This window comes from Trichomycterus rosablanca, chromosome 2 (genome assembly GCF_030014385.1).
Source record: "Trichomycterus rosablanca isolate fTriRos1 chromosome 2, fTriRos1.hap1, whole genome shotgun sequence".
Taxonomy (NCBI): Eukaryota; Metazoa; Chordata; class Actinopteri; order Siluriformes; family Trichomycteridae; genus Trichomycterus; species Trichomycterus rosablanca.
The window spans coordinates 39358224-39373494 of NC_085989.1; the positions used below are offsets into that span (position 1 = coordinate 39358224).

The window sequence follows — 15271 nt, forward strand, 5'->3', positions numbered from 1 at the left end:
AAATTATTACAACACAATCTACAAATGCTTTAATACAGCAGCTACACTAAAACAAATACAAAAAATAGCTGCAAGCAGTGATGTCCAGGGTCCAGGCACAAATTAGCCAAATGTGTCTTGTGTCAATACATGAATATGGGACAATTCCTGAAGGAGGATAGGACACAGAAGTACTACGCCAAATTTCATATTAATCTGGTAGTGTTTGTTTGCTTAATATTATATTACATGTTATAGCGCCACCTAGTACACCATATTATAAATTATACCGTAATATACACTATATTTTTGCCATAGCCTATAAACATCCTATGTTTTGTGCCTCTGAAGTTTCATGAGTTAGAGAAGTAAATGTCTGCTTTATGCTTGGCAGGTTTAAGTTCTCAGGGATCCTTTGCAAATGAGCTAAAAATCAAGTGGGTGGAGCAACAAGGATCTTGAGGCTTTTTCATAGGGCGTTAGACAAGTAATCAGTGGAAAAACAATCATTTTGTATCTACGTCATATGGGGTAGGAGATATGGACCTTAAAGTTTGACGCTATGCTATGGCGCCACTATCAGGCCAATCAGGCTTGAGCGTCCGAGTAGTGGGAAGTACTTTAATACCTGTAGGAACCAAGCAACTCATGTCTGTATGACTTACGTTTTGGTCTATGCAGTTTGTTTAATTGGAAAAAAAGAAGAAGAAGAAAAAAAAAAAATAATAATCCATACAAAAACAATACAGTAGCCTTTAATGTTTGACTCTCTGATAAGAAACAGGTGAATGTGTGAATTTAGGATGGTGGATTATCATAATATTTATAACAATAGTTAATTCTACAGCATGTGTGTGTGTATGAACTTTACCTGTACAGACAGTAAAACTCCACCATGGATGACTATACTCACGTCAAGTGTGAGGTTTCTTTGTAGGCCATGAAGGTGTGCCAGAGGCAGGTTTATTACACAACATGGTACAAAGTTCTTCAGTGGGCCTCCACACAGCACCAGCTGTCCTGCACTCACCTTACCCTGTCCCACTCTCCTGTCCCTGGGGCATCTATGCTTGGTGACCCAGAATCCTTCTCTCTTCAGGACTATGGATACTTCAGGGTATTACCCAGAAACCCCTCAGCTTTCAATCGTACATTCCACCGGAAGCTCTCAGGACCTGCCAACACAGGATGGATCATCACCATGTAAGTACACATATATCCCTGTAACCAGCTGCTATGGCATTAGATAAAAAATGAAGCCAGACATGTACAAAGTCCGGCCCAGGGCTAAATGCAGCCTGCAGATAGATTTTATCTGGCCCACTGTTTCTCACTTAGAATACATTTATAGGTGGCCTGCAATTTATACATACCATTATGCTGCAAAACGGGTGCTAAACTTATTCACTTCATTATTTCTTTGTAAACAGACTTTAGATATAAACTTAAAATAAAGTCTAAAGCAAGACTTTAATGTTACACAGGAAAAAATACAATTGATTTTTAACAACTTTTTAAATGTTACAACTATTCAGTATTTTAGGGGGTTCTATAATGTAAATATGTTTTTTGGAAAGAGTTTCTGACTGATTTTTATTATAACAAAAGTTGGCCTTGTGTAAAATGTCCTAAGAAGTCATTATGACTATTTAAAAGATTGCCCATGTTACCAAATATAACATATTCCATGCAAAATCATTGTGGTCATGTCCTGGACTATTATATTTTTATTTTAGTAAAGATTAATATAACAGTATTGACAGAAAAAAGTGTCCATGTTTGGCCGTCCTGCTGAAGGTTTCTGAGAAAAATTGTGGGATTAAACTCTAGTTTAGCTAGAATATTAAAATAATTGAATATATTCATTGCAAAGCTTGGAAAATGTTGTAAAGATAAACTATAGTTGCACCTTTAGTAAAAAACAAAAAACAAAAAGTAATATTTGGCCAGAACAAAACAAAAATTAATCTCAGTAATACAAGACTAAACTGCACTCACATGGTTTTACATGATCCGAAGTGTTGCGCTGACTGAGGTGCTCCATAAGCAGAGTGAGCCAAAGAAGTAATTCAGGAATAAAATTTCTTGTGTGGTAGGGTAGAGATGGGAGCATTTGATAGTTTGATAAATCTGATATAGTTTCTAATTAAAAAAATAAAATATCCTTTGTAATTACCGAAAACACTGGGCACAAGGTGGGTTTACACCCTGTACCCTGTTTTCCCAGTCTATTACAGAGCACCACACCAAGGCAACATTTGTTTTGCCACCCTACCTACTGGTATGTTTTTTAAATGGGAGAACATGCTAAAACCCACACAGATTGTAATCAAATGTGGGATTACACCCAGGTGTGTAGTACACAAAAATGTGTGGTACCCACAACGCTATAAATTACAGTATATTAGCGGGAAACTAAGCATACGACTGTGTGAAAACCAGAGATTTTTTACAACAGTATAATTTCAGCTTTTGCCTGGTACACCCTCCACTGAATGACACTGCATTATAAATATTATTATGATCTTATAGATTTTAGAAATTTTCTTGCCCAGGCCCAATTTGGCTTGACGCATGCCAGTCAATTCAAAATGCAACAGGTAGACACATATTAAATTCTAGACACATCTTGAGGACAAAGCAAATACACATTTTCAAGTGTCATAGCATAGGGTCTGAATTTTTTTATATTAAGGGCCATTAGTAGACAAAACTACCTAAGAGAGGATCATGAAAGAACATGAAACCTCTAAATTACTGGATACTTGTTTCCCTCTATTGTACAATGACAGAAATTGCTGCCCATGTGGATTTTGGGGAGTTATTTTGTGATTGATTATGGATGGATTGTCCAGGGTGTATTACCACTTTGCACTCAGTGTTTCCGGGATAGGCTCTGAGCGTACATGCGTGCGAGAATAAACTGATTGATGCTGGTTCATTCTAACTCTAGGAAAGATTTCTCCTTCAAATGCTTAGTTCTCATCTCCTTAGTTCACATTACCTTCCATGTCTGGTAGACATAATAGATGTCAGGTCATGACAGCAACATTATATATATAATAATATAATGTAATTTTTGTTGGCTCATGTTGCTAACCTGACTCAATCATGTACTGTAGGTTTCATATTCCTCATGGAACCCAATTAAATGTTTGTCCAGTCTATTTTTAATTTAAGACTGGATGGCTGCAACTTTCTTATGACAGGTCTTCTCGTGTTCACCATCATAATTCAAAATGCCATATGCCTGTTTTTTTTATCTACTCACGCATTGCCACATTAATGCACTCCTGCATTCCTTCCACTTTCTGTAGCTGCTCAGATTTAAAACAATAGTGCTTGCCTACATTGCCAAAAATGGACCTGTACATCACACACTTTTAGACCCACCTTTCAGCAGTGCCTCCGTGTTTCATGTTTCATACTAAAAACTTGACTGTTTTAGAGACAACTGGAAAAATGTATTTAGTAAAATACAAAAGCACTTCCTAAGGTTACTTTGGAGTATCTGCTTAATCCTATAAATGTAAAAGATTAGAGATTTACCCTGTTTACTCATTTTGATAGTAATGTCTTGTGGTGAGCTGAAGCCTGACCTTGAAGTTCCATCAGAGCAGGAGGAAGGTTGTCCTGTGTGTGGTGACCGAGTGTCAGGATATCATTATGGACTGCTCACTTGTGAAAGCTGCAAGGCAAGTCTGACACGCAATCACACACAAACACACACATTAAATACACAAGATCCAAACCTTATCACACCCCATACAGGTAAGGTTTTGGGATTTTGGTGGATCCGTAATTTAAATTGCAAACATTTTCGCTTTGGAAAAAGGCGTCTGCTAAATGCCGTAAATGTAAATGCGCTGTCTGAAGGACTTTCTTGCCAGTCTACATTATGAAAGACTGCTCTTGTACTGTTTACCTAAACAGTTTTTTTTTCCAAGGGTAAACTTTGTATCATCCCTGCTCCTAAAAATTAAGCCATTTGTTAATACTCCACTGCATAAATAACATCAGTAAATGTACAAAATTAATTAAATTAATAAGTTAAAACTTTTTATGATGTTTTCAGTTAAATACTTGTAAACCAGTTAACAAATCAAGAATTTTCTTTTTACATTTTGTCCCATTCTCTTGTTGCAGGGCTTCTTTAAGCGATCAGTACAGAATAAAAAGCATTACTCCTGCACAGAAAGACAAAGCTGCCCTATGGACCCAGCACAGAGGAAGAGATGCCCTTACTGCCGCTTTCAGAAGTGCCTGGCAGTTGGCATGAAGAGAGAGGGTACGTGCCACCAACACACACACGTACACAGCAAGTATGTGTAAATACATTAACATTTAGCTCAAATATTCTGTTTCATCAATAAACCAGGTTATCATTATTTACATCTTGCTTAAATCTGCAATAATAAGTTGCCTTTGCTTTCAACATTCGAATATGAAGATAAACGTGCTAGTGAGAGTTAAGTAATACTGCACTCTCTTACAGATAAGTTAACTGCACTTATCTTTAAGTCCATAAAATACGCAATAGCAGATTTGGTGGCAGAGATATACAAGTGGGGGAAAAATGACTACGTAAAAGTACAGTTAGTTCACAAGAGGATAGTAGATAGATAAAATATCTATACATGTACTACAGCAGTTTCCTATGTTTGTTTGTTAATTAGGATTTTAACGTCATGTTTTACACTCTTTGATTACATTCATGACAGGACAGGTAGTTACTTGTTACACAAGATTCACCATTTACACAATCATGGACAATTTGTATCTCCAATTCACCTCACTTGCATGTCTTTGGACTGTGGGAGGAAACCGGAGCACCCGGAGTAAACCCACGCAGACATGGCAAGAAACATGCAAACTCCCCACAGAAGGGACCCAGACCACCCCACCTGGGGATCGAACCCAGGACCTTCTTGCACAACAGTTTCCACAATTCTACATTCCAGGTATGCCACATTGGCTTAATTTTGGTCAAGACTATTATATACCAGTGGTTCTCTATTGGTCTTGCTCCAGGGTTGACTTTTGTTCATTATTAGGTTCAAGCACAAAAGCATTTCCACCCACACTTTGCCTGTTTGTTAGACAAGCTGTTGGTTAAAATCCACTAGTAAAAAACATTGGTCTGGACAACAGGGATTTATGCTGTTTAATGTCTTTAAAACACAATGGTTGCATAATAAATCTCATTATTTAATGTAAAGGCTTAGGGAACTATGGTCTAAAATAAAGCAGGTTTTCTGTGGGGAAAAATACATTTAATTGCAAAAGCTTTACCCATATTTACAAAAGAAACTTCACTATTCAAAAACAATTAAGAACAATTGGTCTATACACACAAGAACCACTTGTCTAGATCATATTAAAAGGCTTTTCCTAAAATGTTTGTCATGCAAGTTGGAAGTATATAACTGATTTTCATATAATTGTATACACCTGGGCTGCACGGTGACTTGATGAATAGCACTGTTGCCTCACAGCAAGAAGGTCCTGGATTTGATTCCCAGGTGGAGCGATCTGGGTCCTTTCTGTGTGGAGTTTGCATGTTCTCCCATGTGTCTGCGTGGGAGCTCCGGTTTCCTCCCACAGTCCAAAGACATGCAGTCAAGGTTTGTGTGTCTGCTCTGCAATTGCATCCATTGAGAGCTCGGCCAGCACCCCCCATCACCCTGATTAGGATAAGCGGCTTAGAAAGTGAGTGCGTGAGTGTATACACTTGTTGACTGTGGGTGTGGCTTAAACATGTGAATTTTAATTAGGGTGGCTGCCCACATAACCCTGTTCATATAGTGTTTCTAGCAATTTAGAATAAAATTCAGCAGCTTTAAAAAATAGTTTCTTTCCAGCCTGTTAAACTGAGACCGCTCAAACTGGGACACTCAATGTAGGTTCCTTGAGATAAGGACTTTCTGTATTTTGAAATTTGCTAATTTTAGCTGTGATTGAGGCCCACTTTATCCTTTAGCCAGTATTGCCTGCATTCGATCTCTGAGAGTGTTTGTGTCAAATATTAACTAAAAATTTACTCATTGTAAGATATGTTGTAGTCTATGGCTAGAAGCAGAAGGTCTCATGACCCACCAGGCCCCCCAGAAGTTGAGTTAATAATCAAATTTTGGACCAATAATGACTAGCATTTAATTACCAAGCCATCTTTAGAACATGCCTTAATCATCTCTGATTTACACTGGTGTGATGTAACTGTTCGTATTAAAATGTTAACAGCTGTGCGAGCAGACCGAATGAGGGGCGGACGAAACAAATTTGGCCCTCTGTATCGCAGGGACAGGCAGCTGAAACAGCAGAGAGGAGGATACCACCAAGCAAACACCATTCCCAACAGGACCAAACTGGAAACATCACAAGCACCTTTGCCTGCCTTACCACATGACGTTCATTCTCTGTCGAGTACTTACCCAGCTCCATTTGGCCCTGAGTCCTTCCACCAATCACAGATTTTTCAAAGAGCACTAATCCCTCCACCGCTCCAATACAGTGGACTTTACCACCCCAGCTTTCATGGTTACCCTCAAAAAAAAGAAGAGATGCCATTCAACCCTTACCCCGCTGCACCATGCACTATTTCCACTGTACTTAAACACACTTCCACACACATGCTGGCCTCAACTCCAGCGTCCACTCCAACGCAGTGTTCTGCCCCGACACCGACCCCTTCTACTACCCTAACCTCTGACCTCCCTTCATCTAGCACATGCTTCCTGAGCGAGCTGCTGCAGGGAGAGCCAGATGAATCACAGATATGTGCACGAGTGGTGGCCAGCCTGCGAAGAGAGCAGGCCAGTCGCGGAAAACACGACCGTCTCAATACCTTCAGCATCATGTGCAAAATGGCTGACCAGACTTTGTTCGGGCTGGTGGAATGGGCACGCAACAGTACACTGTTTAAGGAACTCAAGGTAGAAAAGTAAATACACACAGATACATGAGTTACGTATTATAACATGATTTGTAAAATATTTATGACGTTTCTTCAAAAATGTTTAGCAGTAACACCAGTCAGCTCTTTTCCCCAAAAAGAACCACATTAGCATCTAATTTTGTTTTTATATTAATGCTTATAACATGCTGTATACATACACTTGAAGCAACATGTCTTTTTTTTTTCTATTTTTCCCACTTTTTCCCCCAATTTTCTCCCCTAATCTAGTCGTGTCCAATTACCCTGATTGCGTCCTCTATACTGATTCGACCCTGCACTGCTGACTGAGGACGCCTCTCAACTAACATACGCCCCCTCCAGCACGTACAGTCAGTACAGACTGCATTTTTCACCTGCACGAGTCGAGTTTATACACCGACAGGCACTGTGTACGGAGGGCCACACCCCCATCTGCATTATTCCTCAGCCTTGTGCAGGCGCCATCAGTCAGCCAGCAGGGGCCACAGTTGCACCAGTTATGAGGACCCATGATCCGACTTTTTACCCCTAACCCTATGAACAACAGCTAATCTTTGTTTATGCATCCGCCCAGCCCAGTCGGAAGGCAGAGCTGAGATTCGATACGATGTATTCGAAACCCCAACTCTGGTGCGCTAGCATACTTTACCGCTGCACCACCTGAGCGGCTGCAACATGTATGTCTTGACTAATAACTTATTTGTCTGAGTGTATGAATGAAACATACTTTTATATTTTATGCGTTTTTCTCCCATTTTTTCTCCCAATTTAGCGTCAATTTGTCTTCCACTCCTGGGGGATTCCCGATTTTTTGCAGTTGAGGAGGGTATATTGCTGCTCCTGCCTCCTCCAACCTGTGCACAGTTCTTAACAGAACCTTTTTCCACCCATGCACTCTGCACAGACGCCTCTATCCACCAATCAGGGTTCTTACACAGCATTTGAAGACCCCACTCCACCCCATGTTTCGAACCATGGTGTTCAGAATCTCGGCGCTGGTGTGCTAGCGAAATATCCCGCTTTCAATAATGACAAAATCTGCTGCCATCTTATATATACAAGACAACTTAAATTAATAATTGGATGGATTTCGGTCACTTAACTTTGAGGCATAGCCTTGTTATTGATTATTATTGATTATAGCTGGTGACCTCTCCTGTCCATACACATTTATATAACTGTCTGACTGCAGTAACAAAAAGTTTATTGAAACAGTGGGAAAAAAAACAACTGTTCGCATGGTCAGATGTAATTATAGAATTATAGAATTGGGAGAAAATGGTCATGGACCATGACTTTAGGCCCAGTCTGCCAATACAAATCATAATACTAAAGAGTCTATACTCTAGTCAGTAAGAACCAAACACAGAAATACCTGGTATGTTACAGTGTGTGATGTCTTTCAGGTAGAAGATCAGATGGTGCTGCTACAGAGCTGCTGGAGTGAACTGCTGGTTCTGGATCACCTGTGTCGTCAAGTACATTATGGCATAGATGGTTGCATCTACCTAGTCACAGGGCAACAGGTAAACACTCTAACTTGAATCTTATACCAATACCTTTTATCTCATAGGTCCAGAGTGCATTAAAAGTTATTTAAAAAAAATAACACATCTTTGTGGTTTGCTCTCTGCAGATTGAAGTATCAACAGTGCTTTCCCAGGCAGGGACAGTGCTGAGTAGTCTGGTCACCAGGGCACAAGACCTTGTGTCCAAGCTTAGGACTCTTCCGCTGGACAGAAAAGAGTTTGTGTGTCTTAAATATCTTGTCCTCTTTAACCCAGGTTTGTGTCATTACACAGCAACCACATGCTGCTTTTGTTACTTAAAGCACTGTTTATAGCGGTGTTACACTAAGTTGCACTGATTATGCTGTTAAGGCTTGTGGTACATCCAGAGTCTATCCTGAGAACAGTAAGGCAGGAACCCATCCTGGACAGGGTATCATACTAATTTACACTTAGCCTCTGGGGATTTACAGTGGCAAATCCTTCAATTTAACATGGCCTAATTTGTTTTTACATGTTTTTGGAGGGTAGGATAACCCACTTAGACATGAGTAAAAAGTAGTAACCACACACACAGGAATCATTACCGTTTAGGGTTTTTTTAGTGGTGGCAGTATTAAATGTTTTGCCTATATAAACCTTTGTACAAAAAATACATTTTAAAAGCGTTTGAGCATCATTATATTTGATTGTAGTTTGTGTTAAATGTTAAAAAATTATAACACTGCTTTTAAAAACAATAACTTTAGTGTAGATCAGATAAAATGTTCTTACTTCATCATGAAAAATAGACAAAGCTCACTATCATTGATTATGTCTCTGTAAATGTCATACTTGTGGGGCATGCTGGCTTGGTGGGTAGCACTGTCGATTCACAGCAAAAAGGTCCTGGGTTTGATTCCCAGGTAGATAGGTCTGGGTCCTTTCTGTGTGAAGTTTGCATGTTCTCCCCATGTCTGCGTGGGTTTCCACTGGAAGCTCCGGTTTCCTCCCGTATCCAAAGGCATGCGGTCAGGTTAATTGGAGCTACTAAAATTAGTCTATGTGTGTGAAAGAACATTTTAATCAATTTACCCGTGGATTTATGTCCCCACCCTCCCCTATGGTCAAGCACTTTTTGATAATGACCAAAAGAATGAAATCGCAGATACAAGCTGCCGGTATGATTTTTCTCCAGTAGGTTGCTGGGCATACTCTCCGTTATTAAGGAGCGATAGGGAAGGAGCTCAGAGTAAAACTGCTGCTCCTTTGTGTGAAGAAGAGTAGAGGTGGAGGTATACCAAGCACGGCCAACAGGGAAGAGGCCCCAGGGTAGACCCAAGATGCGCTGAAGGGATTATATCTCCCGGCTGGCCCGCCTGGGTCCATACTCTGTGTGGAGTATGCCAGGCACACACACACACACACACACCCATTCACCTATAGGGCAATTCAATGTCTCCAATTAACCTGACTGCATGTTTTGGACTGTGGGAGGAAACCCATGCAGACATGGGGAGAACATGCAAACTCTGCACAGAAAGGACCCAAACCACCCCGCCTGGGGATCGAACCCAGGACCTTCTTGCTGTGAGGCGACAGTGCTACCCACCGAGCCACCGTGCTGCCCTGTTAGGTTAACTGGAGCTACTAAATTGCCCTAAGTGTGAATGTATGTGTTTGTTTTTAACCTGTGATGGATGGCAACCTGTCCAGGGTGTTTCCTGCCTTTAATTAAATTGAATGCTCTGGAATGAAATTCTTTGAATTACTGTATGCCTTTTTAATTAGCTTGCAAGTACATTAATATCTCCACCTTTGTGCATCTTAGTGTTTTCAGATGGCTCTGGGGCCATAATCAAGCTTAAGTGGTCACTGAATTAAATAATCAATGGATTATTAAACATCCAGACCTATAATATATGCGTTTGAATATGTGTGATGTACAGATGTAAAGGCAGTGCAAGACCGCAGGCAGGTGGAGTGCACTCAGGAGAGAGTGAACAGGGCTCTGATGGACCACACCATGCACACTCACCCAGGTCATTCGGATACATTTGGACAGCTGCTGCTACGGCTACCTGAAGTGCGCAGCATCAGCCTGCAGGTAGAGGAGTACTTGTATCAGCGCCACTTGCTGGGTGACCTGCCTTGCAACTCCCTGCTCACTGAGATGCTGCATGCCAAACACACCTGATACACAGCTGTGAATAATAAACCTCCCTCTGTTCACCGGATAAAAGGAAGACCATTTTGCACCTTTCCTTTATGTTGTATGTTTAACAGTGTGCTCTGGGAATTGTTTTCATTTTTAAAATGGACAACTTTTAAAAATTATCTTACTGTACCATCCGTGACTCTAAAGCAGATGTGTCAAGCTCACTCATTTAAAAGCCGTGATTTATCGAGAGCCAAACAGGGTCAACATTTATTAAACATGATCAGCAGGATGTTGGATAAAGTAAAAAAAATATATATATTTAGGTAGACTACATTCTTCTTTTATGTATGTGCTAGAGCCAGATGTTTGGCACCTCTTCGAGCCTGCTGTCTGTCTTTGTGCTTATATTTGTCCTGGTGACTTCTGACCTCGGATGAATGTGCAACAGAGTGGGGGAAAAGTACAGCTGGGCTTGCAGGTCTTTTTGCAGTGCATTCTGGGACTTGTAGTATTAGCGGTGTGTGTCCTATATACAGAAATAATTGTAAATCGGGCCAGATGTGGCCTGTGGGCACTGAGTTTGACATGTCTGCTCTAAAGAGTTCACATCAACAACTAACTAAAACAAAGTCTATGTCAAAAGTATAAATGCACTTGTAGGAGACATGTATTCTATATTTCTTAAGAACTTATAATGGTACTGAATGATAGAAATACATATTAAATGCACATAAAAATCTGTACATGATAAAAATAATACAGAACAACTTTTTCTAAAGTCTATAAAGAAACCCCAAATGGTTACCTTAGGCTGAGAGGAAACCGATTAAGTAAGATGGTCAGATGTAATTTTAGGACCAACAAAAAGCAGGTCTACCCTAAAACAGAAGGTGCTAGAACAGCACTGTCACCCATGGCTACCATGTAGAAAAGAAGGTTCAATGGCTTAATTCAGCATATATTCAAAAAATCAAAATGGTATTTATTTTCCCATGTTTTTTTTTATATTGCAGCCACAGAAAAGGAACAGTTGCTGGACTCATTAACATTTCCCATAATATGCATGTCTCTGTCAAGTGTATGTAAACTTTTGACTTCGAAAGTATCTACAACTCAGGCAGTATTGTTAAAATCACCTGTTGTGTTTATGAATCCCAGAAGCAAATTTAGAAAAACTATAAAAAGCACTATACTGAGGTATTTAGTGTTTACAATTGAATGTTTCCTTACATTAAAGTCACACCTCTCAATGAAGTAATCTATATGGCTAAAAGGATGTGGACACCCCTTCCAATCTTAAAGTTTTACGTTTTTTAAAGGATTTTAATCCTACCCAATGCTAACAGGTGTATAAAATGAATTTTATAACTTTGTGGTAACCGTTTTGGGAAGGCCCTTTTCTGTTTCACCATGACTGTACAAGGTACACAAAGTAAGGTGGATTGGGACATAATTTGACAAGTGTGGAGAAACTCCAGTAGCCTGCACAGAGCACTGACCTCAACCCACTTAAAAAGATTTGGAATAAACTGGAACTCTGACTGCAAGACAAACCTTGTCTTTTGTCAACAAAATGCTGTGGCAAAAATCCACAGATACACTTCAGTATGTATTTCTTTCTTAGAAAAGTAGAAGCTGTTATACAATATGTATAAGTGACTAACAAGCTTATGAACAGCTGTTTCGTCATATAGTGTACACTTAACAAAAGCTAGCATAGCCAGCATGGCTAGCATAGCTAATAACGAATATGTTAATTTAAAAGCTAAACAATGTCAATATATTGTAACCAAATCATATATACAGTATATTGGTCAAAAAGAGGGCATCTAAAAAACAACATATAATAACATTTGACAAGGACTGTTGAATGAAAGATGAGAATTACCCACCATTCCTGTTGTGAATATAACCACTGTGTAAGGTGTAAGTAGAGTATAAAACATCTAAATATATAAATAAAAAGCTGGAGGAGTCAAAGGAAAAAGTCTGTGGTGATGTCACATGAGCATGTGTGCCATTGGCTACTAAAATAAAATACAACCATATAATGCAACCAGAGCCTAGCCAGTTACTTATACAGGACATGGCAGCTGTGCCAACTGAAGGGCTGTTTTTAACAACCCTGATGGATGGCATTGCAGAAGCCTAGTGGGTCACTTGTTTACTGGGCATGTGCTAATAAAAACACAGTCTGAAGCCAATATCTGCTAATCTGGGGCATTTTGTATTTATAGTCATGTCACTTTAAGGCATTTGTGTGGAAGGTATGTCATGTGCAAATATTATTAATTTGAGCTTATGCGCAGACATATTGGAAGCCATTCAATTTCAGGTGTTACCTAGGGTGACTATATTTTGGTTCATGAAAAAGAAGACACTTGTGGTAAGACGGCAGCATGGGGCAAATGGACACCTGCACTGGGTGGAGGGTTTAGTTCCGAGGGTTGGGGAAGGGGTTTAAATATTTGAGAAATGAATCAATAATTCAACTATGTTCTTGAACTTTAATAAAGAAACTAACAAATGCCTGTGTTCCCTGCCATTCAGCATTTGGCCCTAAACAATAAAAACAACAAATAAAACAGTCCATAGAGCTATTTCACCAGAATGTGGCAGACAATAACCTCAATCTTAGTACTTGCATTTTGAAATGTTTATGTTGTTTCAGAATCAGGGAAATATTTTTTAACAAGGCAGGCGTGCAGTCCATTGATCAGTAACTGTTGTGATGCTTTGTGGTGTGAAATGCAAAAAACCCCTCAGCAGCAGTAAAATCATCTTCTGTTTTACCCGACCTCACAAAATAGTTCATTCACCTAATGAACTCTCTCCTTTAGCTGCAGTTTTTTGTTTTGCTGAACTTGCACCTGTATTGGACACTTCGCAGGTCATGCATTCTGCTCCCAGGATCCAGACCAAGACGAAAACACACATTTTTTTTCTGCAATTCATCTTGGAATTTTCATTTGCACTTGGGCATTTTTAAGACAAGTGTGAGGAGGTGGGACCTAAAGATATTGGTAAAATCTATGCAAAAACACACAAAGATTAGTGCACACAGACTACAAAAGCCGAATACCGGCCATTTTTGATGATTTTGAAATCAGGACCGGACGCAGTTTTTAGGTCCAAAAAAGAGGACATGTCCGGGAAAAAAGATTATGTATGGTCACCCTATGTTACTAGACTTGCTAATAGACTTATAAAGCCTATATTAGCCAATCATGTAGATTTATAACCCATACATACCTATGATCCTGGGTTGTGTTTGGTGGGATGTTTGGTTGCTTAAGCTGCAAGTGCAACACATACATACACACTTCTCTATTCTTATTTTTACATTAAAACAATAATACAGAAAAGAGAAATAATCTAAACACTGAAATGAGATGAAATAACTAAATAAGGAAAGATGTTTTGCCTCCTCCTCCCCATGTAATCTATTTTACATATTAATTGAAATACATAAGTTGACTCCAGATACTTCTAACTATTGTCACAGATAAAGGAAACAAATGCTAGTATGAATATTGTCAGCTCTAATGAATCATCAGTACACACCTGTTAAGAATGAGAAGTCTGCAGTGGGATATTCCACTAGCACACCAGCACCGAGATTCTAAACTCCTCGGTTCGAAACTCGGTGTTGCCATCAGTCAGCAATTATGCACCGGCATAATTGGCAGTCCCTGCAGGGCAGGATGAGTGGACTATGTTGTTGGGGTATTCAAACGCTGTGCAAGGCCCTGATTAGCAGATAGAAGCGTCTGAGCAGAATGCATAGGTGAAAAAGGATTCCGCTAAGGGCTGCGCGTGGGTCAGAGGAGGCATGAGTAGCATAATACCCATCTCGACTGCAATCAGGGATCCCCCCAACAGGATATGAAATAAACAGAAAATGCATAAATAAAATAGAAAAAAAAAAGAATGAGAGATATCAAACGTTGACTGGCCAAATGATATCTAGTTTAAATCTATACCTAGAATGCACTGCCTGTATTAAAAGCAGTGTTGTGTTGGGAAAAAACACCACAAAAAAACCACAGAACAGAATATTTTTCAGTTTAAGATTCACTAAAAAGAGAACAGAGAAACAGTTCAGAGCATTAGGAAATCGTGCTCACTGCATATACAATTTAATGTTCTTAATTATCAGGCCTAAATAATAACTATGTTGTCCTCATCAACTTCTATAAACAAACAATTCAACCTCACATAACAACAAAAAATGAACAGATTTCACTACACAATCCACTGATCCATACGGCCGAACAATTTTGATTAGTCATTCCAAAGAACTGTGTCCCAGAACTCTGCAGCCCTATACAAATGCCCTCTGTCATATTTAAGTTTACTCTTTCTGTGCTTCTTGGTCAAGAGTGGTGTGCATCATGGATTCCAGCCAAAATGTCCTTGCTTGTTAAGTGATCTTCTTATGGTTGTCACTGACACATACAGGTATGTTCCAGTCTTTATCAGGTCATTCTATAAGTCTTCTGCAGTAAAACAAATTTGCTCTTCATTGTCCTGCTAAGGCCTCTGGACTCCATTTTGGGCTTTCTTGTACAGCCAGGCAGGTTTACAGCTGTGCCATTAAGTTTGTAACTTCTGGCTGATAATCCCAAACATGTTTCTAGGTCTTGGAATTCATCTTACACCCATTGACCTTTTGGTCAATGGATGGATGGCTTTACATTTGTCTCAAGA

The 15271-nt window shown here is 39.6% G+C and overlaps 1 protein-coding gene across 1 annotated transcript; it reads left to right on the forward strand.

The window, feature by feature from the left end:
- Positions 1–847: 847 nt before the first annotated feature.
- Positions 848–12548, forward strand: nr5a5 (nuclear receptor subfamily 5, group A, member 5). Its single transcript, XM_063015315.1, has 7 exons — positions 848–1182; positions 3550–3674; positions 4126–4267; positions 6220–6911; positions 8320–8439; positions 8550–8697; positions 10350–12548. The coding sequence occupies exons 1-7, from the start codon at positions 1083–1085 to the stop codon at positions 10595–10597; spliced, it is 1575 nt and encodes a 524-aa protein (XP_062871385.1). The 5' UTR covers positions 848–1082; the 3' UTR covers positions 10598–12548.
- The last annotated feature ends 2723 nt before the right edge of the window (positions 12549–15271 follow it).

Excerpts from the sequence above, each read along its gene's own strand:
- nr5a5 (XM_063015315.1), top strand. The coding sequence starts at position 1,083 with ATGGATACTTCAGGGTATTACCCAGAAACCCCTCAGCTTTCAATCGTA. Across the intron at positions 4,268-6,219 it reads AGTTGGCATGAAGAGAGAGG|CTGTGCGAGCAGACCGAATG; the intron begins GTACGTGCCACC and ends AAATGTTAACAG. Across the intron at positions 8,698-10,349 it reads TCTTGTCCTCTTTAACCCAG|ATGTAAAGGCAGTGCAAGAC; the intron begins GTTTGTGTCATT and ends TGTGATGTACAG.